The sequence below is a fragment of the Biomphalaria glabrata genome, chromosome 7 (genome assembly GCF_947242115.1).
Source record: "Biomphalaria glabrata chromosome 7, xgBioGlab47.1, whole genome shotgun sequence".
Classification (NCBI taxonomy): Eukaryota; Metazoa; Mollusca; class Gastropoda; family Planorbidae; genus Biomphalaria; species Biomphalaria glabrata.
In genome coordinates, this window is record NC_074717.1 from 20,357,016 (window position 1) to 20,379,802 (window position 22,787).

A 22,787-nucleotide genomic window follows, 5' to 3' on the forward strand; every position below is an offset into this window, starting at 1 on the left:
TAATATTTTAATTAATATTCTGAATTTAGAATCCAGGTCTATATAGATCATTTTCTAGATCTATAAAAGATCTAGATCTAAATCTACTAGATCTAGACGAGATAGTATATCATTCATGTTTAGTAGTTTTTGATAAACAAAATTATTGAATAATGATATAAATTTAATGATAATGTTGGAAAAAAACAACAACAAAAGGACAACTGTGATGTTCGTTTAGGCCAGCCCCTGGATTACAAAAGTGATCATCATCGAACCACAATGGATGAACTATATATATAGATATATTTATTTATAGAGGTGACCAGACACATCATACGAAACATTTCATCATTGCAACATTTCATCATTATAGCAATTCATCATTGCACTTTTCAACATTATAGCAATTCATCATTATAGTATTTCATGATTTTACTAAAGGTATTACTCTAGTCAAATGTGAATATTCATTATTCGTTTGTTATGAATCTCACTGCTCTATTTTGTGTCTTGTTTTCTTGAGTTGAGGGGTCCCAAACAGAGGATGCATATTCTATTATTGGCCTAACCATAAGGTTAAATAACATTTTAGTTTTATGTTCTTATTTGATTTACAGAAATTTATAGAACTAAACATAGCCCAAATTTAGTTTAAATTAACGTCGAATGATAAAATTTAATTTGGCTTTCAAAGGCCTTACACTTTTCTATGCTAGATCTAGATCTAGTTTAATAGATATCTATTATCTAGTTTAGATGTAGGCCTACGGTTGGGGGATGAGGTACTTTTTTTTCTTGGGGTTTTGGTTGGAGGGGGGGGGGGGGGTGCTCACAAGTGGAAGGTTGGAACACTGGTTATATATATGCTGATCACATACCTATATATTTATGTCAATGATACCCAGATTGACATACATATGCTCACAGATTTCCACTTAATTTGAGAACCGCCAAATCAAGATAGGTAACTCTATCATTTAAATTAATAAATAAACATTTTTTTCCTCGATTGATGCTCGATATTAAAATAAAAAACAAGTGAGATTTAGATCTAGAGTCTATAATCTAGTCTACATCTAATCTAGACTAGATCTTCTCCATATAATTATAAATAGAACTTAATAAACGTAATACTAAATACCAGTATTGACCGAGTATTGGCGAGTATTAGTACCAATACTGTGAATACTAATAGTAATAATTAATATTTAATACTTCTTAGAATACCATCAATCATAAATGATAAATGTCATAAAAATGATTCATAATATTAATACTTAATATTAATACTAGCCCCTAGCTATTTAAAGTATTTACGACTCCTACTAGAGTTATAGTCTAGATCTATAACTAGATCTATTAGTATTACTATTACTAGTATTACTACTATTGTAACTATTTATAATGTCTATAACTATTAGATTAGATCTAGATCTCTATATATAAATTATATATACTATATTACTATTGTAACTATTGACAGTAATTTGACAATAATTATGAATATAATCAATATTTATTATTTATTAGATTATATGATCCTTCGATTCTAGAACTAGAATGTTCACTTCAATGAGTCAAAAATACAATATTCTGTGTCATTTTACGTCTCAAGTGATGATCTTTTCCCTTTGCAACTTCTTGATATGTACAGCTGCAGTTATAGTCATAGGTTGGGCATCTCATCTATAATCACCAAGCGCCTTTGCATTTTCACTCACCCTTCTTTCTACTTACTGTTGTGTATGACATCTGCGATCCTGGACCCTTGTGGATCTATCCAATGCCACTTTTTCCCATCTGTTAGTGTCGATTTTTGAAGAGCTTCATGTCACATTTGCAAACATCCGTATTCCATAAAAGTGGACAACCAGCTGCTCTCCTGCCTTCTGTTAGATCACCATACAGAATGTCTTGTGGGAGTCGACCTTCTGGCATTCTATGATTGTGGCCAAACCAGCCAAGGCATCTGCTGCTGATAACAGCAAATGCCCTGACGCCCTGCTCTTCGTAACACTTCCTCATTGTCATTGGTTATTTTATCTTGCTACTTATTTTAAAGATCTGCCTTAGCCTTAGTCTACCAGACCTATGTGATGAGCACTTTGCTATATGGAAATGAAACATGTTACATGGTCGAAGTCTACCAGACCTTTGTGATGAGCACTTTGCTATATGGAAATGAAACATGTTACATGGTCAACCTACTATTGGCAGGAAAAAAGCTAAATATTTTACACCTCAAGATCTAATATTAAATAGTAGAATTTAATAATTATTTATTTTATTAGATCTAGATGATAGTAGATCTATAGTTTATAGTATTATTAGTATTAATTTAAATAATATTACCAATAACTATATCTATATTAGTATATAAATTACTATATATATATATATATATATATATATATATATATAACTAGATCGATTCTATAGTATTATCTATATTATATCTTGAAATTATAGATCTAGGTAATCATGAAGGTTAGATGGGGGTACTTCTGAGTTGTATATCAGATCAGTAGGCCTATAATAGTATATAGATCTAGAATCTAGATTCTAGATCAAATATAGATGTATGAGACTGATATGAAGTCAACAGACAATAAACAGTATAGTACTGGCTAACATACAGGCCTCTACCAGTTTAGTGTACAACACTTTTAATTTTTTAAAAGTGTATAATTAAGAGATTGAGTTATCACCAGCCAATAAGCAGAAATTTAAAGCAATTGTTCAGGGGATAATCATGATACTGAATTTTTTTTTTGTTTATTTTGGAAGCAGAATGAAGGAAAATATAATGATTTCCTTTTAATTATTTTTTTCTTATTGTGCATAATAATTCTGAACTTTGTGCTTTGCATAAATTATTAGATAAGATGGTAATTCTGCAGGAGTTCAAGGGGCAGCCATCTTTGTTATTGTTTAGACTGTAATCTTGTATCTTGGGTTTTCTCTCCGATTTGGGTTTTTGTTTGTTTTTATTTTTTAAGCTAAATAATATGCTAGATCTACTGGTATCATCTAGTCCTAATAAGTCTATTAATTAGACTCATAATCTAACTGCTAGAACTAGACTAATTACTATATTAATATGACAAGGTTCTTAAAGACAATAAAGGTCAATTAATTTTTGGTAATGTGCTGATATTTATTGTAGGCTAGTTAAATTTAGATTCTCTATATCAGAATAATTCAGAATAGATATAGACAATATTTAGATTTTAACAATTAAAAAATAGACAGAACAATAAGAAACGTATTGTATTAACACCAAGTCAAAATTAAAAGAAAAAATAGCATTGCTTTGAAAACACAGAAGTAATGTTAATTCTTGGTATTTTTTAAGACACTATCTTGGGATTTCTTTGGAACATAAACAATAACAAAATAGTACAAAGATGGTTGCCCCTTGAACTCCTGCAGAATTACCGATAAGATTAGTAATGAGTAGTCTGTAGAGATACTATGATAAAATTTTATTTTAAGTGTATTGTGTGACTAATTGAAGTACTGACAAGATGAATTGTTCTATTGTTGGATATAAAAAGTTATTGTTTTTAATTTACTCAACAACAACTTTCTGTTTCTATCATGCATATGAGTTTTCAGTTATCACTTCCCAAGCAAAAAACTTGTGATGTTAAAGTAATCACATCTTATCCTCTGCACAGAACTCTCTTAAGTTAAGATGACATAGGTCTGAATTCTGAATTGTAACTAAACCTTAACCCATGTCAATTGTGCCCAGATTGCTTTAATAGCATTTTCTTAGTACACCTTTGTACTTTACAAAAGCGATGTTCCACTCAGTTTTGAAACATGTACTACAGTTCTGAATTTTGCTAAAGAAAGAATTTAAAAAAAATATTCTTTATTTTTCTCAGTTAAAACATCAGAGGAGGCAAATGACATTTTATATTTATGATGAACTGCCCTGTAAGTAAATAGCTAATTAGGCAAATATATTTTTATTTCAGTAACAGAAACATGGATATTGATGACCCCAAGTCAAGGTTGGAAAATAAACCTCACAGGTTTATGTCAATACTCACTGGTGAATGGGTTGATTTACCAGAGTCAGACAGAGTAAGACACTTGTACTCAAACAATTGTAACTTTAAAAAACAAATATCAGCATTTCTTTACCTTGGTTAATAAAATTAGTTTGTCTAGGCATAACATTTTTTTACATTCTAATCACAAGCTGCAATGTACATGTTAGTATATGAAGACGCTGTTGCTGAAATCCATACACTTCATTCTATATTCTAAAAATAAAAAAAGTCTAAAGCATTAAATCCCAAATATGAGCTAGATCTTTTTTTTCCCTAATACTGCTTTATTTAAAATGTATTTTAAAATATTCAATTTAACAGATTTGTGATAGAAGATAATAAAATAAGTTTATTTTGATCCAAACTGTCACAACATAAAATTAAAGCATTAATTAAAAGTAATAAAATAGGGCAATTTTATTCTAGGGCATAGCCAGGATTTGTGTGTGTGTGTGGGGGGTTCTTCATAGAATATATATATGTGTGTGTGTATGTATTTAATTAATCTTCATTATATTTTGACGCTTCATCCTTTCAGGTGTTTTTTGTACTATAGAAGAGATCCTTCTGTGTGTTAGTGGAAAAACAGCAGACCCCCCCAACCTATAATGATCAGCTAGGGGATATGGGGGAGGGGGCGATGTAAACTCCAGCAGTGGGCTCTGGGTATTTAAACTTTAAAAATGCATATCCTGAGGTATCTACAGTGCATTATCCTGCTATCCTGGCCTTGTATTAAAAATTGTAGGTCAAAAACCAAATCTACTATTCACTGCACTTTATTAATTGAGCCCAGTGATTGATAGAAATTGGTACCGGTAACTATAGTTTTGCCTTAGGGGAGGGTACCCACAAAACCCTTTTTGGCTATGCTCATGAAAGCTTATATAGTAGTTATAGTTTGCTACAGATTACAAAACATGAACAATTGAAATTGTTGTATTTGTTTAAAATATAATCTGCTTTTATTTAAATTAAAAAACATTTGTTTGTTCCACCAGCTTGGGAAATGTAGAAGTGTTGGAGACTTTGAAAAGTTAAACAGAGTTGGTGAAGGAACCTATGGAATTGTATGTAAGTTTAAACCTGACCTAGGTCATACTACATTACAAAGTTAAGTTTTGCTAATGTAATTTTCGACTCTGCAGATGTAACATTAAATAACACATCCAGCAACAAAAAAACCTGCTAATAATTAGATAATTATTTGACCTGTCATGAAGACTGTAAAATGTTTGTTTTATTTGCAACCTCAGACAGAGCCAGAGATACAGAATCAAATAAAATAGTTGCCTTGAAGAAAATGAGACTCGATACCCAGAAAGATGGTAAGTTTATTCTAAGACCTAAACCTTACCATGTATATTTGTTAAAGTTTACTGGTACCAAAAATTCTAAAACTTTTAAAATTTTGAATAAAATAGTCTAATATGATTTGCTTTTACAGAATTATATATAAAAAATAATGTTATTGAATTGTGTTAAAATTTTGTATGACAAAATCTTTTTGTTATTTGCTATTTGTTTTATTAATTCTAAATGGTTTTTACAAATCTTATATCAACTCACTCGATGCATGTCTGGTAAAAAGTTTGTACGCATAATTTCTCCCACACCCAATCTGGATCAAGCTGATGTACAATTATTTCTTTTTACCTGGCAACACAAAAATAAAAAAAAACAACCGATTAGTTAATTAACTATTGGCAATAAATTATTTGTTTGGTATCTCAAACAAGGGAAAAAAATTATAATTGACTGAAGTAAGCTGAATTAGTCCCTTTTATAGGTCATTGTCTGAGTCATAGTGAACACAAACCTGAAAAATAGGATGAAACAATAGATAACTACACAATCTTCCATGCTCATAAGCTCTCCACTAGCAGAGTGGTTACCGTGTTGGCTTGAGAAACATGAGAAGGCTTGAGCCAAGAGTTTAAATTTAAATTGTTCCCGCATTTTTTTCCATTTTTTTTTAATTTTTATAAATGCTTTTTATTGTTAGCCTAGATCTATTACAAATTTAATTACATGACTTATTCAAACTAATTGATACAAATACGCTTAATATAACTTGTTTTGTTTTTTAAAGTATTTTTTGAAATATTTTCTTGTTAATATACTAATTAATAAATTTTTATATTTATACAATAATTCAAAGAACTTGATTATTTTGGCAGGTATCCATGTCACAGGTTTAAGAGAGATCAACATATTGCTAAATTTAAGGCATGAAAACATTGTTCACATGTCAGAAGTGGTTGTTGGTAAAAGTCTTGAAAGGTAAGTGTGTCAGCACTACAGAGAAGTTCATAAAAAAGTCATAACATGGAGTCTCTACTACTAACTGTCATTTTTCCGAGATTCAAATCTTATTGGTTTTTGCTGTACACATGGGCTGCGTGGAGAGGGGTGAAGTGTTTTAGGGGTGTCATCCTTTCATCGACAGATAACACCTTGGCTTTCATCTCATACACTGTTACAAGATGAACCATAGAAATTCAATGATAAAATGAGAATACTGTGACAAGTCAAAAGCTTGCTGTCAGAGTCACTCAAACTTATCACAGCATTAATTATATTTTATCATTATTTATTTATTTTATTTTAATTATTACCCCGATCTATCCCCAATTTCTTCACCCGCCCCACCTTTTCCTCGTCTCACTAGACTGAGTCCTTGGCAGCTTTTCACTTATCTTCCCTTGACTGGGGTAAAGACAAAGACAGTCTCTTTGATCTTACCTGCCAGATGTCTGACGGCCGCAGTTGACACCACTTTGGGTGGAATGCAAGCCAATCTTTTTCCCCCTCCCCCTTCTCCCACGCCTCTCTTTGATCAAAGAGATTACCTGGGTCAACACGCCTTGTGACACTCCAAGATGCGACTCTTGTCGGACTTCACCCACGTGTAAGATAATTCTTAGCCTAGGTCATTTCCAGGCCTTTATAAGGTAAATTAAATCAAGCCAGACCCTCTTATTTCTATATCGCTGTCAATCGAATCTGGACTACTTCATACATTTTTACTCCTAGAGGAATACTTGGTGGTAAGCCAAACTTAACCACAAGTTCCATCTTAATTACTTTGTGCATATTTCTCACTGGATTTTATCATGTGTATTTTATTATTTCATTTATATTTAATTAGTGCATTCTGTATTTCTCACTGTTTTAAGTAGAAAACATAAACCTGGCATATGTATATTTATGTATTGCATTAATCTATTAATGCTACGTTGCTCAATTGATCGTTGATGCAACCATGTATATATTTGTACATCTTATTGTATTTCCTTTATCTCAGCTGACCCCCTTGATAATTTTACTAGCGCACTGATACTGCGTTTAGAAAAGATATATGAATTATCTCCCCTTTAGTCTTTCTACTTGGATGAGAGTTGCGCCCCTTGAACGGCCACTCTACCCATTCAAGCTCGCTCCATTGTTCTCGGCCGACGGTCGTATGTAAACAAACCGTCATGGTCGCTGACCACCGTCCATTTCTCCCCCCCCCTTTTTTTTTCTCATACAACTTGTGTTGTCTATTTGAGATTATTATTTCCACTTTTATGTACATTTTTACATTGCTTTTATCAGCCATCTATTTTCCCAATCCCATTTGTCATCATCTCCCCTTGGTGCTCAAAAGCAATTTTCCAATCTGACAGATGCACCTCAGTCGAGGGCATCGATTAGATGCATGAGAGACATGTTCTAACTTGTCTTTATTTATCCGCAGCCTCCCTCAGGTGTCTGCCTATGTGCTTAGTGCTATTCAGCACTGCACTTGCCTATTTATCGGATCAATTGCCTATTGCCCTCGTTATTAGTGCTATTCAGCACTGCACTACTGCATACTTGCTATTGAGTATCATCTACTGCCTACGTGGATCTACTCAGCTCTACTTGCCCGCCTAGTCGACAGCCCACCTGTCAACTTATTAGGTGCGATGTCCCTATAGACCCAGATCTGTGTGAGACATCATAGCTACGCCAAACCCTCTGCAACTTACTGGACCTATCCTGTTAACTATGCTGCCCCCGGCAGATCCGCTCTGCCCGCAGTACCCTTGTGCCCACGGTAGCCGGCCATCCGCCCTACTGTGCCCACTACAGATATCAGGACTTTGGATTGAGACTCCACAAGAACTGAATCATCGGCGTACCTCCAGCCGCAGAACCTCAAGCCAGGACACAGCCAGCTGCGACCCAAGCAGGACAACCAGCTAAGTCAGAAGACAAAGTGACATACTCTCTTATTAAGTGCAAGAGTGATGATTAAATATAGTATCAATTAGATATAGATGCAAACCCTCCCCCTTTTTATTATTTTATGTAAATATTTATGTAAATAAATATTCTTCATTTTTAACGTTGTATCTTTCTTCCATTGCTTGTCTCGTTGCGTTCCTGCTCCCGATTTATATGCTGACGGGTTGGTGTGTGATAACTGCAAAAATAATCAACCCCTAGACATTAAACACGCCAAACACACGTCACATTCCCCAACCTGTCACAGATACCTACATATATGCACTTTACTATCAGTATAAATGCTAGTTGTGGAGATTTTTCTATTTTACGTACTGATTGCAATTGTTTTCACACATTCTGTGGCATTTCACGTCTCGAGAGACGATCTTTTCCCTTTGCAACTTCTTGTGTGACTAAAGAGGCCAATCCTTGATACACAGCTGCGATCGCAGGTTGGGCATATATGTCACATTATGTCATAACTAACATTCTGTATAGCATTGTGGAACTACTGAAACTAACAGTTGACAGCTCAGTAATACAAAGATAAAGTTGAAAATTATTGTACAATGTACCTAGGACAATCAAGTGCATGATTATAAGACTGACATTAATTACATAAATTATTTTATGTACAATTTATTTGATAGTTTTATAGTTTTGAATATTAATAGGCTTTTTTTAAAAAGGGCATGGGCATCTCCTACAGAGCCTTCTGTAGAGATGAGCACAAATACAATAAAATAGAAATTTTTATTAGGCATGAAGGGAAGTGGTCATCAGATCTATTTTGTTGCCTTCTATGCGCAACAGACCTGACTGACAAAAAAGACATTCAGTACACTGTATACAAAAAGTGATTGGGAAATTTTTCTTTCGTACAGTGGTGCCAAAAGGTTGCAGCCCTTTGTTTAGAAACATAAATTTAATATTGACAATCAAATATTAATTTTCTAATAGCATTTAAATTAAAGTAGAAAATAAACATCTATTTTCCCCTTGGAATCCTACTTTTCTATATTATTTTAGTATTTTTCTTGTCATGGAATACTGTGAACAAGATTTAGCTTCTCTGTTGGACAACATGGCTGCTCCATTTTCAGAACCACAGGTAAGCAAGCTATTGCAATTTGTAGTATATGTATATATATATAAATATATGTATATCTTTTCAAGGGTTATGGGATTTAATTGAATGATTATAAGTTTTGATTCTTTGGGTCTTTAGTTTGCTCATTACATCAATGCTTGTAAGTTTTTGTTTTGTTCTTTTTAACTAGGTGAAGTGCATAATGTTGCAGCTGTTTGGAGGATTGCAATATCTTCATGAAAATTTTATTATTCATAGGTAATGCAATGTTTTTAGTTTCTATTTATAAGTTAACTTCAGGAAATAAGGGGTTTCATACTAAGTTTGTGATTAAGGATTGTGAATTGTAAGCTAGAGAGAACAGTTTAGAAGAGCTGAGAAAAAATAAACATTTAAGCTTTCAGTTCTGTACAATAGAAATTTAGCTTTTTTTTAAATAATAATATCTATTTGCATTTTTTTTTATTTTGCTATTGGACCTGAAATACTGCACTCCTAATTAATCTTTGGACTTGAAGATAAGCCTTAAGCATAATTTCATCCCCTTTCTGCATATAAAAACTATCCTCTTCAAAACCTAGCTTGTAGGAGCAATGGAAATAAGCCTCGCTTTGGTAAAAAATGGTATCAGTTAATTTACACATTGACCAGCCTCCAGGAAAATAAAAACTTGCATTTCAGCTTTTCTTTTATTTTCCCCCAGCACTTTCTATCCTGAAATATCTTGATAATCTGTTTGCATTCTGTGTACATGATTTGTAATCTGCAATGAACATAAATAACTCAATTAACACATCTATAAGATAAGATAAGATAATTTTTATTGATCCAATCTAATGGAAATTCAGTTTGACTACAATTGACAAGCTCAGCGAAACTACTGTACAAAAACAATATTGCTTAAAAATTCGAACAACATTCACACACGAAAACACATACACATTCACAACCAGCGCTTTCTGAATTTGACTTTTATGTACTTCTCGATGACGACAGCTGATCTTGTAACACTCTGACCGAAAGTGGGATAAAGGAGTTTTTAAATCTTTCAGTTTTAGTCCTAATGGAAAGGAGACGACCACTTCTTTCAGATCTTATGTAACAGTGGTTTAATGGGTGCAGGTTGTCTTTAAGAATCGTGAGTGATTTGGAAAGGCATCTTTCTTGGAAAGGTTCTTCAAGAGATGTTAGCTGTACTTGAGTGATATACGATGCTTTTTTAATTAGTCTATTTATTCTAAGTCTTTGTGCCAGTGAAGTAGGATATAAAAATCTGTACATTTTTATATAAAAATCTTGTTGTTTTCATTTGTCACAATCGCTGGTTGCTGTGATGTACTGATGCTGTAAACTAGCTGAATGTATTCCTTGAGTATAACAAGTTCAAAGATAAACACACTAACATAATTCATTTGAGCAATGGCCTTTCTAAAAGTGATAAAGTATTTATTACTACAAAATGGATTAGTCATTGTCATAAAAATAAAAATGGCAGATCTTGGCAGTCCACACTGAATAACAAAAATGAGCAAATAAAGTAGTAATTAACTAATTTCTTAATGCAGTCATTTTGGTTACATCATACATTTTTAGTCTAAATGTGTAAAGTAATTACACAAAAAACTTAGGCCACATTTTATCTAAATTTAGATCAAAACTATGTCTTAACATTACTCATGCTATTAATGATTGATTACAAACTTAATTATATTTGTATTGTGCACAACTTAAAATAACTATTTTTTCTTGTCATAATCTTACTCTCAGAGACCTAAAAGTATCCAATTTACTTATGACTGACAAGGGGTGTGTTAAAATAGGTTGGTATACTTAATGTTTAATTTACAACTATGTAAATTTGTTTGATTGTTAACAATTAGTATAAAATTATTATTATAATTCATGACCCCTTTTTGTTTTCAACATCTTTTTCTAGCTGATTTTGGTTTGGCTAGAAAGTATGAGCTACCTCACAGACCTATGACACCCACTGTTGTTACATTATGGTTGGTAGTTCATCTACTACATTTCAAGATATATTTTGAATCTATTTTTTTTTTATTACAATAGTAGTAGTATTAGCACAATCTTTTATTTGATATCCTCATAACTGAGATATTAACTTTTAAATCATTCTTCCATTTTTTTTTTTTAGGTACAGAGCACCAGAGCTGCTCCTTGGGGCCAAAACTCACACAACTGCTATTGATATGTGGTTTGTCTTTTGTTTTATTTAGCACTACTGAATTAATTTGCATATTTCATTCATTGGCTTATGACGTATTGGTATTAAAGCTTGAGTTATGAAATAAGAAAACTGAACCAACAAATGTATTTTCAACCAGGTCAGCAGGCTGTATATTAGGGGAACTTCTTGCTCATCGCCCTTTGTTGCCTGGGCGATCTGAACTCCATCAGCTTGATCTCATTCTAGATATGTTGGGAACACCAAATGACACCATATGGCCAGTAAGATAGCCTTATTTCAATGACATTTATAGCTAAAAATGTATAAAGCTCTTGAAGTCTAGAAATTTTATCAAACTGGGTAAAGTTCTTTTTAAAAAAAAATTCTCTATAAAGTCTTACATGGAAGATTGACATAGTTTAAGAACAAATGTTTATGCCTTGACATTTATTTCAATCCAGGGCTTCTCAAAATTACCAGCTTTGGAAAATTTTACATTAAAGAAACAACCGTAAGTAGACATAATTTTATACATAAATATTTCATGTGTTGACTATATGTTTTCATTTATTATTTACTATAGAATTGTTTCTTTGCTGAATACTTAAAAAATCTGTTTCTAAAGGAAACAATGTTTCTGCAAGATATTTTCTGTTGTAATGAAGTTTGTGTTTCAGGTACAACAATTTGAGACACACATTCCCATGGTTAAGTGACTCTGGGATAAAGCTGCTAAATATTCTTTTCATGTATGATCCTAATAAAAGGTAATTCATTGGCTTAATACTACCTAATTTACTAGATTATTTTCACTTTATATATTAGCTTATACTAAATTAAAGCCTATTTTTAAGCTTAATAAATGTTCTGTTTAGATTTTGGATGATATATTTATTCAAATATTTTTCCAAAGTTATTATATTTATTACAGAGCATGTGCTGAAGCCTGTATTCAGTGTTCATATTTCAAAGAACAGCCTCGACGTACGTTTTTTTTTTCTTTCAATCTGAACAAAACATAATTGTATTTACTAATTTAGTCTTATTTTAAATGAACACCAGATTTCTTAAGTAAATAACATGTGGGTGTCCATAGCATGATTATAACTTGTCATTTTGAAACTATTCCTTCTCTTTAAAAAGCATGTGATCCTGAGTTTATGCCCTCCTTCCCACAACACCGTCTTAAAAGGAAACAGTCAAAGCCTGAAGAGAAGAAAGGCAAGGAAAAAAGGTACTATTAGTGTACAATTACTAACAGCAAAATATAGTTTCTAACACCTCTTTCTGTACATAACTGTGTTGATTCTGTTCACTGCTGCCAATGGAAGAATTTAAAAATTGTCTAATTTTGAAATTAAAATTGTGTATAATTTTGCAACAATCAACAGTATGATATATTATCAATATATTTTTCTTAAAGGTGAAAAATAAAAAGAATGTTAAAAAATATTAGTAACATTACAAAGTAACAATTTTCATTACACCCATTGGTAGAATTTGTTCTATTTGATTTCTTTCAGAAAATCTTTGGATACTTTTAAAAGTTTTGGGGACAATTCAAATGTGCCTGTGTAAGTTATACTGATAGTCATTGAAGATATATGGTATCTTCAGCTCTCTTTATTTAATATTGAAGCTACATGGTATCTTTAGCTTTCTTTATTTAATGTTTAAAATATGGTATCTTATGCTCTCTTTAATATTTAAGATATATGGTATCTTTAGCTCTCTTTAATATTTAACATATATGGTATCTTTAGCTCTCTTTAATATTTAACATATATGGTATCTTTAGCTCTCTTTATTTAATATTTAAGCTATATGGTATCTTTAGCTCTCTTTTTCGCAGCCCGACATTACACCTGATGGAGTTACCTAAAATAAGTTGAAGTTAAATTAAGTGAATCAGTGATCATAAATTTACTAATTCATTGCTTCATTATTGATATTATGAGAATGTTTATATTGATATTTACGTTGCAGCCATAAATTCATAATTTGCTAAGCTGAGAAAATCAATAGTTTGCTTTCATTCCCCCTTCTTAATTTTATGATAAATACATGCTTGGTAGAGTAGCACCCAGTAAGATATTTATAAATCCAATCTCATTTACATACCTGTATATTTGTTTAGTACGTTTTTTTTCCATCAGTGACAAATCTTTGCATAAATAAATATTAAAAAAAACAAAACCAATATGGATAGAAAGTTATTTCTTCTTTTCACTTACATTTTATTTTACATGTATACTTATTTGGTTGATTTGGTGCTTTTTGAATGTTTGGCTAGCTAGCATAAGACTTAAATATAATAAAGCCTCAAGTGTAATGCACCAATTAAGAGAACATACCACTTTAAAGAAAAGTTGAGTGGAAGAGTTTTTACTGGTTGCAGCTGTGAAAGAACTGCTGATGTATGCCAACTTTAAATTCCTGGTCTAAAATGTAGAGAACAGATGTGAAGAGGTTGTTGGCCAAAGAAATAATCAAATAGAACTTGTCACTTTTATTTTAAATTTGAAATTTGTAGGCACAATTAATGATCAAGTAAATTACCTATTTTCCCAATTATGTTAGAAAAAATACATTTTGAATTTAGGGATTTTTAGGGTGCCCCTAGGTCCACCCAACTAAACTTTAGTTGGGGAAAGTAAAGGCGGTTATTGTGATGTCCACATGACACCCTATTTGTTAACCATTGGTCAAAGAAACAAAGGATCTTAACATATCTGCCCTATAGATTGCAAGGTCTGAAAGGGGAACTTCACTTGTACAATTCAGCATACATTTTAGTTTATATCTTATGATTTAGATTATGGATTCATGCTATAACAGCTTGCATTATGCCCTAATTCAAATTAAAATCAAATTATTATTTTATTTCCCAGGTTAAAGAGAAACAGAAGAGATATTAGTTAAGTCAGCATTTTGATATGTAAATAAAATTGTTATGTTTTGAATTAAACACTTGAACCATTTTGTATATAATGTTATGAATTTGGAATAAACTATGACCACAGTAAAACATTTAAAAAAGGAAGAAATAAAGTATCAATATTTAATGATTTATTGATACATAAAACGTGCAAACAGTTTTTTTTTATTTAGCTTAGTTATTTTTTTTTTTTTACATGAACTCTATATTCGTTCAAATCAATTATCTTCCAACCACTCAGAACAAGCAAAGTAAACAAGGAAGAAAAAAAAAAAGAAACTGTCAAAGATAAACATCAATTACAAAATAATGAAAAGGAAAAAAAACTAGAAAGTTGAACTCTGTTGTAAGGAGACGCTCAAGCATTAAGAGTTTGAAAACATTCTACTTGATGACAGTGTTAAGTGTAATGTTAGCAGCTCATGGAACTAGACTGATCTGAAAGCCAGGATGGTACAACACACACACATATGTTCACATTCATACCTTAAGGTGGCAGCCACATCAATTTTTTTATCCTACCTAAAAAAAATACATGCAGTGAAAATTGGGATTTTCTCACCCCCCCCCCCCCCCCCCTTTTGTAGAACTATTTATACCAGTACTATAGCCTAATAATCCCTATAAAAATAACATTTTTGGGGCAGTAACAAAATTAAACCTGCCAATTTGATTGATGTACAAATTTTATAAAGTATAAAAATGTTTGGAATATCATAGTAAAATGAATTATAATTTGAAAGTTTCATATAAGGCCAAATGACCTGAATCTCAAAAAAAAATGCACACAAAAAATCATTGTGAATATATTGACTACTATATTTATGTTATGGCTGCAAACTAATGAAAGAACTGTGCAAAATCCCAGCATTGTAATTATGCTGCAAGACATTCTATGTGATTACTGAAAGAATACTTTTTTCTTTTAAACTTTAAAATCCAAACTCATCGGGCGTGCATACCCAATCTTACAATATCAAAGCAATAAATATTAAATATATAAACAAAATCAACTAGGAAAGAATACCAGTAAGTCAGCTAATAACCTGAAGCTGACAAAGTATAAAATTCTTAAAAGATAACTTCATTTGTGTGTGATTATAGCTATTAAAGTGAATAATATATTTCATGAAACTTATCATTTTAAAGATATAAATGCTGTTACTCAAGAAATTTCACTGGCTAAAAACACAATTGATGTTGTGTTGGAAAATGCATCAAACATAAAGGATTAAAAAAAAACATTACATTGTGTCCATGAGTTGACCAATTATTAACTAGCATTATTTTACAAATACATTACAATATATTGTAATGTTAATAGAATGGAAGGCCTAAACAAAATATAATTTAAACCAAACAAAATAATATGTATTCAAAAGCACTGGTAAAAATATTTACTAGGGAACAATAATGAGATAACTTGATATTATCTCCCATTTCAATAAGTGTCCAGTATCTCCAGAGCTGCAACAGGAAAATATCAAATAATGAAATATTGAACAAAGATATTCATATATGGCATTAATAGATTATCAATACAATATGAGCATTTGTATAAGTAACCAATTTAAAAAGAAAAGAACTTGAACATACAACAAAATTATATTTAGCTAAATTTTTTTTTCAAAGTCTACAAAAAGTTTGAGCTGGAATAAAATATTTTCCATGGCTATGTTTACACTACCTTTTAGAGCTAGGAATCTGTTTTAGTATGAAACTGTTCATACAAACATAATTTCTTTGTTGGTTGAAAACCTTAATAAAAATAAAACCTGAGACAGTAAAAAGTAGAGAAAAAGGAACTTACCTTGAAATCTCTGTTCAAATGATTAAGGTGTTGCCTAGAAAGTAGTTCCCTCCGCTGGTTGTCCTATACGGTTCTCTTTCAACATCATGATTTCTCGTATGTGTGATAACAACGTCTTTATACTACAGTTTTTGTGAGACCATAAGCTTTCTACCTTTCTGGGATCCACCTACAATTGAAGATGAAGATAGCTCACTGATTCTTTTTATAAATATCTCCCCTAGAATATTTTATTTCATTTCCTTCAACTCATTTAGCTTTGTTGTCTGAACAGGGTATTGTACTTTTGATCATGATCAGTAAGTCCACTCTCCTTTAATGATAATTATGACAAATGGTTCAACAACTATGTTCCCAAAAAGTGACAAATGGTTCACAAGACTAAGGACATCAAAATAGTAACATAAGGGAAACCCGACTCACTCCTTTAATTTATTTGCATTAAAAGTACCTATTTGTGACTAGATAAAATTAGCATCAGGTTATACATTTAAACTTTTTATAATCCGTTTATTATGGGAAAAAAAAAGATTTTAAAATTATTCTTTTTACTTGACTTTTCTACTGATGCTTACTTCAAATATAGGGTGAACAAAAAACTTTTTAAAATTTTCATAGAAAATTAATGAGTATTTTTAAATAAAATGTAAGATAATTGAGCTTCTAAAAAAAATATAATAATTTAATTAAATACTGCAGTGAAAATAAGGCACTATACAAAACTTACATTTTAAAAGATTAAGTTTTAAGCTGAGAATTCCTCATGTAAATGTGAAGAAAAAAAAGAAAGGATAAAATAGTTACCACTCCATTTTCCTTGTTGACACAAGACATATTAATACGAGTAATGAATCGAACTTCTGGGGGCTTGTGAGGATAATGCTCTCCACATTTCACACGCAACTGATACATTCTGTTTTCAAAACTTGTCTAAATTATGAAGAAAAAAAAATGATTAATACTTAAACATTTAGAAAAACTAGATTACCAACAATGCTAAAGCAAGCCAGTGTGTAAAAAAAATATGAAAATGCATCATTATTATAATTTAGTATTAGTACAAGTTCAAGAAATTATTTGGAACAAAAGAATATACATTTTTTTTTGTTACTTGATACAAAAAATATGAGAACTACTTTCACCTTAGGTGGTCCAATAATGACACACTGCCAGTCTGTCATGGTCATGTCTGAATCATCAACTAGGCCCCAACTGATTGTCCCATCTCCAACACCTTTTTGGCCTGCTTCAAGCTCATCCAACAGAGTGAAATTTCTTGGAACAACTTGGTAAAAAAAAAAAATGTCAACTAGATATGCAGGTAGTAAAATAGGAACACACTGTAACACAGCTATTTTTATATTCCATTAAACTAGTTGAAGAAGAGGAATCTCATCTGCTTTCAGTTTTAACTTTTTTGTCTGTTTTAAGCCTTCACCAAATAATAAATAAAATAAACATTTGGGTAATTCTGAATGAGTGCATGGGTCAGCCATCTTTGTTACTATTTTGTTATTGTTTATGTACTTCACCAAAGGAAACCCAAGATAGTGTCTTTAAAAATACCAGGAATTTTCAAAGCATTGCAATTTTCTTTTTATTCTGAATTGGTGTCAATATAATATGTCGCTTGTTGTTCTGTCTTCTTTTTTAATTGTTTCAATTGTTTTAAATGTTTATTTTACATATAGATATAGATCTAAACTTTTTGTGGCTTATTGAAAACAATAAATTTAATTTCAGGGGACATGGGGATTAAACAATAAAGAGAGGGGGGAGGAGGAGAAGTGAATGATGGATAGCAGAATACAAAAAGATTTATGACTACATGAAAAGGAAAAAAAAATGCAACTTAGTAGTTATGAACAATGAAATTTGAACTTTTATTAGTTCATTGTCTTATGTTAACTTCTTCCTCTTTCTCATTTTTATGTTGGAGCATTCAGATCACTAGACCAATTTTATGAGATGAACTGCAAAGTGGTTTCCAAATCAGTGAACTCTTCATATAATAGTTTTCTTTCTACTGGGGTGTTTTTTGGGCCAGTGCCTCAAGGTAAAGACTGATGTTAACAAGTTCAATAATTTGCTTTAGTTGTTTTCTTAAAAGTTTATGGGCCCGTCAAAATTTTATCTCTTTTGTGGAGGCCCAAGGGCTGTAGCCCTCCCTTAAATCCGGCCCTGGCTTTAGGTCTAAAAAGGTCAAAATGATAGATCAAGATCTAGCATATATATATTTTTTTAGTGACTAAAATACGAATTTATGATAGATCTAAAATGTATCAAGAGATCTAGAATTAGAATAATCTAGATTCTAAAATCTAGACTAACTCTGACTCTGTCTCTAGTCTAGTCTTGTGAGGAACTCGACAGAACTTTGTCATTGACTAGTCTAGTTAGAGTAGATCTAATAAAATCTAATCTCTAGAGATCTAATCTAGTAGGGAGGTGAAATTCTGGAAGTTCCTGTGTCCGAAAAATGATGTAAAATGTTGAGACAGAGTTTTCCTTATTGCTACATAGGTCTTTGTTTGAAATCGATTATGCTCAGTATATGTAAAGATATCATTGCTAAAAAGAGTGAATTCGATTACTTTTGATGATGGAAAACATTTTTGTCTTTGACAATTTTTTGAAAAAAAAAAATTTATTTAAATATTTTGCATTGAAACTATATGTACATTTTTATTTTTGCTGATACTCATCACAGGTAAGTCATACCATGTTGATTTTTTCCTGCTAATAGAACATGTGTCTGGCTATATTCCTACCAATTTTCAGATCAATCTATCGTCAACATCGTACAAACTTGACCTCAATGGACTTTCAGTTTTTTGTTTTTTATTTATAGCAGATATTGTTTGTCACCAACAAGTGAAATTATAATCTTGTAGCAGATATTATTAGCTACAGATCTAGATACTTTTTAAAGAGTTTTTACCTTGCAATTTTTTTTTAAAACGCATTTGAAAAAAATTGTTTCAGGCGATTTTAATCCCAATTTTAAAATATTTTGTGTTATTTTCTGCCATCACAACGCCACCATTTTGTCCACACCTCTCTGACAGTTCTTGTAGAACTAGACCCGAAAATTTGTTTATTTCATCAATATTTACATTTTAAACAAGAAGTTCATATATAATAAAATTAGATTTGTGAGCTAGAAATTTACTGCGAATACTAGATAGACTAATATTAAATTTCTTATTTAATAAGTTGATGTATCGTCTACGAAACTCAATTCCAACTTTTAACTTTTGATCTGGGGGTTTGTCTCGCCGGCTGAGATAGTGACAAGCTCTCTCCTCACTTGTTCCATGTCAACCAATGTTAGGTTAAAACGCCACAAAAAAAATATAACTTTCTAACTGTAAAACATACAGTGATACGGTCATAAATATAATTTATACACCATTAGAAAGTTTTTTAAAGTATTTTAATGATGTACTAGATTAACAAAAATTGTTGTTTTCTGCAACTAAAGGACTATAAAAATAGTGTATTCCTTTGAATTACCACTCATAGTCAAGATTTTATTTTAAAATAAAGTGGGTCACTTCATGCTCCTATATTGAACGCAGTTTTTGGACTTTCTCCTCACTTGGACAGTGAGCACCGTCATTGTACACCACTATGTAATTGCTAATAAATTATATATAATATATGTGTTACTTAATCATTTTTTTTTAGATTGTATTAAAAGAAGTAGATTCACTTTTGCATTCATATACATGTATTTATAGTCGATTTCCTCATATACTCTCTCTCTGTCTCTCTCGCTCTAACTCTATATATAGAATATATATATATATATATATATCGTTTATAGTTTATTATTTATATACCTATGTAATCTATGTGTAGAAACAGAAATAAATCTATATAGATCATATATCTATAATTATTATTATTATTATAATTTAATAAACATTATATTTTCAACTAGGCTACATTGGCTACATGTAGGCCTATTTTCTCTCTGTCTTTCTTTTAATTCCCATACAAAGACTCTCTTCTTGTTTTCATAATTTGGATGTTCGTTTTGTGACACATTAACACTCCTCCCTCCCATAGATGCTCATAATTCTTTTCATGACTCTCTCCCCCTTCCCTCCACTGCCTGTTGGATAGTTTGTGACACTACACGCTTAGTGTATATACCTCTCCTCACCGCCAGCTCATCTGGAGTGATCACTGCAGTGGGCATGGTCTCTGGCTTCAAATTAGCAGCCCGCACTTTTTCTTTCATTCATAAATTATATATTATAGATATCTCGATCTAGGTCATGCTTATTCATTGAAAAAATCATAGATTTATTAATCCCAATAATATTTCTTATTACGATTTTGCTGTGTCAAAGGAAGGAGAATGAGCTGAATTCATTATTATTCGTTGTACACCCCCTTATTAAATTTTATTTAACAGCTATAAATGTGATTAGAATGTCTTTCTAAAGATGTTTGGAAGCTTGTTTTGATATGCCCATCAGGCTCATAATATAGCCTTCATCCCTTATATGGGTATGAATTGCCAGGGCAGGGGAGGTTAAAACCAACAGCTTTACATACATGGTTACCGAGAATCTAAAAAACTGCCATCTGCTTTGGAAAAACGGAACAAAATTACCTGAACTTATCTAAAATTGGACATGAGCAGTCCCGAAATGTTGATTTTTGCTCCAAACATAAAAACAAATGAATTACAAACAAAAAAAGTGACCTGTTCATTGAAGGAGAATTCGATGGAGTGTCCAAAATATAAGAACCTACTATAGTGCTATAAAAAAAATTTATAGTAAGATTCTAACCTAGAATTATCTAGTGAAATCTACACTAGTGAATCTAGATTCTAGATCTACTCAATGATCTAGAGTCTAGACTAGGTACTCTCACAGGCGGCCATATTGGATCTAAAAACACATTTGACATCAAAACAATTTCCTGTTCAGGTTTTACAAAACTGAAATTAAGCATGTCCTAAGAAAAGACATTGCTTTATAACTGAGTGTTTTTATGACATTTTCTTGAGTTTATTCTAAAGATAAGAGGTTCCTCTAATTCTAATGGCCAGTGGGGAAAAAAATATTTTTTTCTATTACTATGTCCTAAATATTTTAATCAGAAAAATTTGAAATTTTCAAATAACAAGGAAAATAAAAAAAGGTTTCTGTACATCTTTAGTTTTAAACCATATCTCTGTTTTTTACATAAGAAAAATAAAATTAGTGTACACTAAAACATGTAAAATTGAATGAATCACTTCTTTATACCTATATCATTGCTCATTAACATAAAATATAATAAAGATCTGTATTCTTGGGAGTTATTTTGGTCAGTCGATGTCGAAGCTAAAATCTGTAAATCTAGGTATCTAAAATATTCTTTCAAATAAATATAATTAAATAGATCTAAATCTTAAATTTAAAGATTCTTTTTCTAATCTACACTATTGTTTTATAACTAGATAGATCTAGATCAATTTAGAAGCTTATTGTGTTGAAAACTTGACAACCAGGAGCATTTTTCTTTTTATATACTATTTTAAGAAAATTAGAAAAAATTGTATTTTTTTCGTAATTTACTAATGATATTTTATAATTTTAATTTCATTATGATTTGCCACTTAACAATTAAAATTCCTCCTTTAAAACTACAATTTGATATATACTTTTGTATATGTATTCACAATAGTTTTGGAAATATTCGCATTAAAAAAAATTTGCTTCACTTTTTTTTTTTATTTCTCTATATAAAGACTTAAGTCCATTGAATGTCAGGACGCCTCGGACAAACAACTTAAAATCACAATAACTTTTGAACCAATAATGCTAGCATAATAAATTTGGTGTTGTTGGAAAGCATTTTTCATCCTCTTTTATTCTATTACACATTTGTTGGTATAGGATAAATTTAAATTTTTTGGACAGTAACTTTTTTTTAAATGCCACAATAATCTAGTTAGAGTGTTAGAGATACTAGATCTAGACATCTAGATCTAAACTAAGAAGAGTCAAAGACTGAAACTACTGAAAGTGAAAGACTTGAATGTCTTGAAAGAGATCTTTTTTATTACTTTTTTATGATTTATCTGTCAGTGTCAGACTTCACTCTTCACTCAATAAATTCACTGATTTCTATTTATTACTTTCTTTAGTTTCTAATCATGATTATGCCCTTTGGGAGGGGGGCAGTAAAAATCAAGTTGTTAATTATACATTAAAAATAACAGATCTATCTCGGTTACCAATACATTTCTTCAATAAAGCATCTAGATAAAGAGATTCAGTCTATTTTTATTGTATTCTTACCCACTCCAGATCCTTGGGAGGCACCCGCCATGTTGTATCTGGCATTAACTGCGTTACTGCTCTATAAAGAGTCTAGTTCCTTTTTTATAACTTTTAGTTTATTTATTTCTGAATAATTTCGTAACAGTATTTAGAATAGATCTAGATCTA

The 22,787-nt window shown here is 31.1% G+C and overlaps 2 protein-coding genes across 6 annotated transcripts; one reads left to right on the forward strand and one right to left on the reverse strand.

Moving 5' to 3' along the window:
- Positions 1–155: 155 nt before the first annotated feature.
- On the forward strand, positions 156–14,806 carry LOC106060771 (cyclin-dependent kinase 10-like). Of its 5 annotated transcripts, none has more exons than XM_056035822.1 (17): positions 156–300; positions 3,969–4,077; positions 5,048–5,120; positions 5,303–5,374; positions 6,227–6,329; positions 9,333–9,414; positions 9,584–9,651; positions 11,161–11,213; positions 11,330–11,399; positions 11,549–11,608; positions 11,739–11,862; positions 12,043–12,092; positions 12,259–12,348; positions 12,513–12,565; positions 12,725–12,815; positions 13,105–13,155; positions 14,473–14,806. In XM_056035822.1, exons 2-17 carry the CDS (start codon positions 3,979–3,981, stop codon positions 14,501–14,503), a joined length of 1,170 nt encoding a protein of 389 aa, XP_055891797.1. In that variant the 5' UTR covers positions 156–300; positions 3,969–3,978; the 3' UTR covers positions 14,504–14,806. The 5 variants fall into 5 exon arrangements, with proteins under 5 accessions (XP_055891797.1, XP_055891796.1, XP_055891794.1 ...); XM_056035821.1 differs by lacking the exon at positions 156–300 and adding an exon at positions 838–946; XM_056035819.1 differs by lacking the exon at positions 156–300 and adding an exon at positions 948–1,020.
- LOC106060761 (ubiquitin-conjugating enzyme E2 variant 1-like) lies at positions 14,636–22,787 on the reverse strand. Its single transcript, XM_013218758.2, has 5 exons — positions 22,638–22,787; positions 17,472–17,614; positions 17,134–17,259; positions 16,330–16,498; positions 14,636–15,986 (listed from the first exon to the last, which is right to left on the reverse strand). Exons 1-4 carry the CDS (start codon positions 22,666–22,668, stop codon positions 16,364–16,366), a joined length of 435 nt encoding a protein of 144 aa, XP_013074212.1. The 5' UTR covers positions 22,669–22,787; the 3' UTR covers positions 14,636–15,986; positions 16,330–16,363.